The sequence below is a fragment of the Etheostoma cragini genome, unplaced genomic scaffold (genome assembly GCF_013103735.1).
Source record: "Etheostoma cragini isolate CJK2018 unplaced genomic scaffold, CSU_Ecrag_1.0 ScbMSFa_3917, whole genome shotgun sequence".
In the NCBI taxonomy this organism is placed as follows: domain Eukaryota; kingdom Metazoa; phylum Chordata; class Actinopteri; order Perciformes; family Percidae; genus Etheostoma; species Etheostoma cragini.
Window position 1 is genome coordinate 1 of NW_023268235.1, and position 1111 is coordinate 1111.

At 54.6% G+C, this 1111-nt stretch overlaps 1 protein-coding gene across 1 annotated transcript; it reads right to left on the bottom strand.

The window, feature by feature from the left end:
• Window positions 1-59: 59 nt before the first annotated feature.
• LOC117940979 (steroidogenic acute regulatory protein, mitochondrial-like) lies at window positions 60-1023 on the bottom strand. Its single transcript, XM_034866087.1, has 3 exons — window positions 891-1023; window positions 552-710; window positions 60-256 (listed from the first exon to the last, which is right to left on the bottom strand). The coding sequence occupies exons 2-3, from the start codon at window positions 642-644 to the stop codon at window positions 68-70; spliced, it is 282 nt and encodes a 93-aa protein (XP_034721978.1). The 5' UTR covers window positions 645-710; window positions 891-1023; the 3' UTR covers window positions 60-67.
• Between the last annotated feature and the right edge of the window lie 88 nt (window positions 1024-1111).

The following is a 1111-nucleotide window of genomic DNA, read 5'->3' on the forward strand; positions in this document are numbered from 1 at the left end:
GTCTGTGTGTTTGTGAGTCATTGTGTGTGTGTGTGTGTGTGTGTGTGTGTGTGTGTGTGTGCGGGGGTCACCTGACCACGCCCCTCTGCTCCGGCATCATGGCGTGCTGGGTGGACATCCCCGCCAGGAAGCAGGTGGAGCCGCGGCGCTTGGCACAGCGGACGCTGACGAAGTCCCGCGGTCCGACCACGTTGCCCGGCGTCTCGGCCGCCACCTCGTGGGTCACCATGGTGTCCTGGCCGATCCTCTGCAGGATCTGGGGGGACAATGATGCCATATAACAACAACAACAACAACAACAACAATAATAACGCGCCAAAAAACGTTGGAAAACACATTAAAAAATATAGGAAAATTAGCTCAAGAACGTCAGAAAACAAGCCACAAAATGTCAGAAAATTTTAAAAGTCTTGTGTTTTCTCCTTAACTTCTCCAGGACATGAACACCTGTTTCCAGGTGAAAGTCTGGTGTTTTCTCCTTAACTTCTCCAGGACATGAACACCTGTTTCCAGGTGAAAGTCTGGTGTTTTCTCCTACTCGTGTGTCTTACCTTGACGTGTTTGACGTTGGGGTTCCAGTCCCCCATCTGCTCCATGTTCCCGACCAGCTCCTGGTACAGGTCTTCGTGGTTCTGGTCCAGCATCACCTCCAGCCTGAACACCTTCCCGATGTCAGGCAGCACCTTACTCAGGACTCTGTCTCCGTTGGCCTGAGGACCGTAAAGCACACGTGTCTCAACCCGAGGCTCGCGGCCCCAACCCGGCCCCTCACCGGTTTCCATCCGGCCCACATATATATACATATATATATGTATATATTCTGTGACTACTGAGTACTGTGACTACTGAGTACTGTGACTACTGCAGTACTGTGACTACTGAGTACTCACGGCGACGGTCTCCAGGCTCCAGCCGTCCTGCTGGCCCAGGATGCTGACGGCCTTCTGCAGCGCGTCCTCGCCCTGCTTCAGGTAGGAGGTCTCCTCCTCGCTGAACCCCCCCGCCTCCTCCAGCCGGGAGCCTGAGGAGCAGCAGCACCCCCCATCAGGTCCCCCGTCACAGCACAGGCATGTGTGTGTGTGTGTGTGTGTGTGTGTGTGTGTGTGTGTGT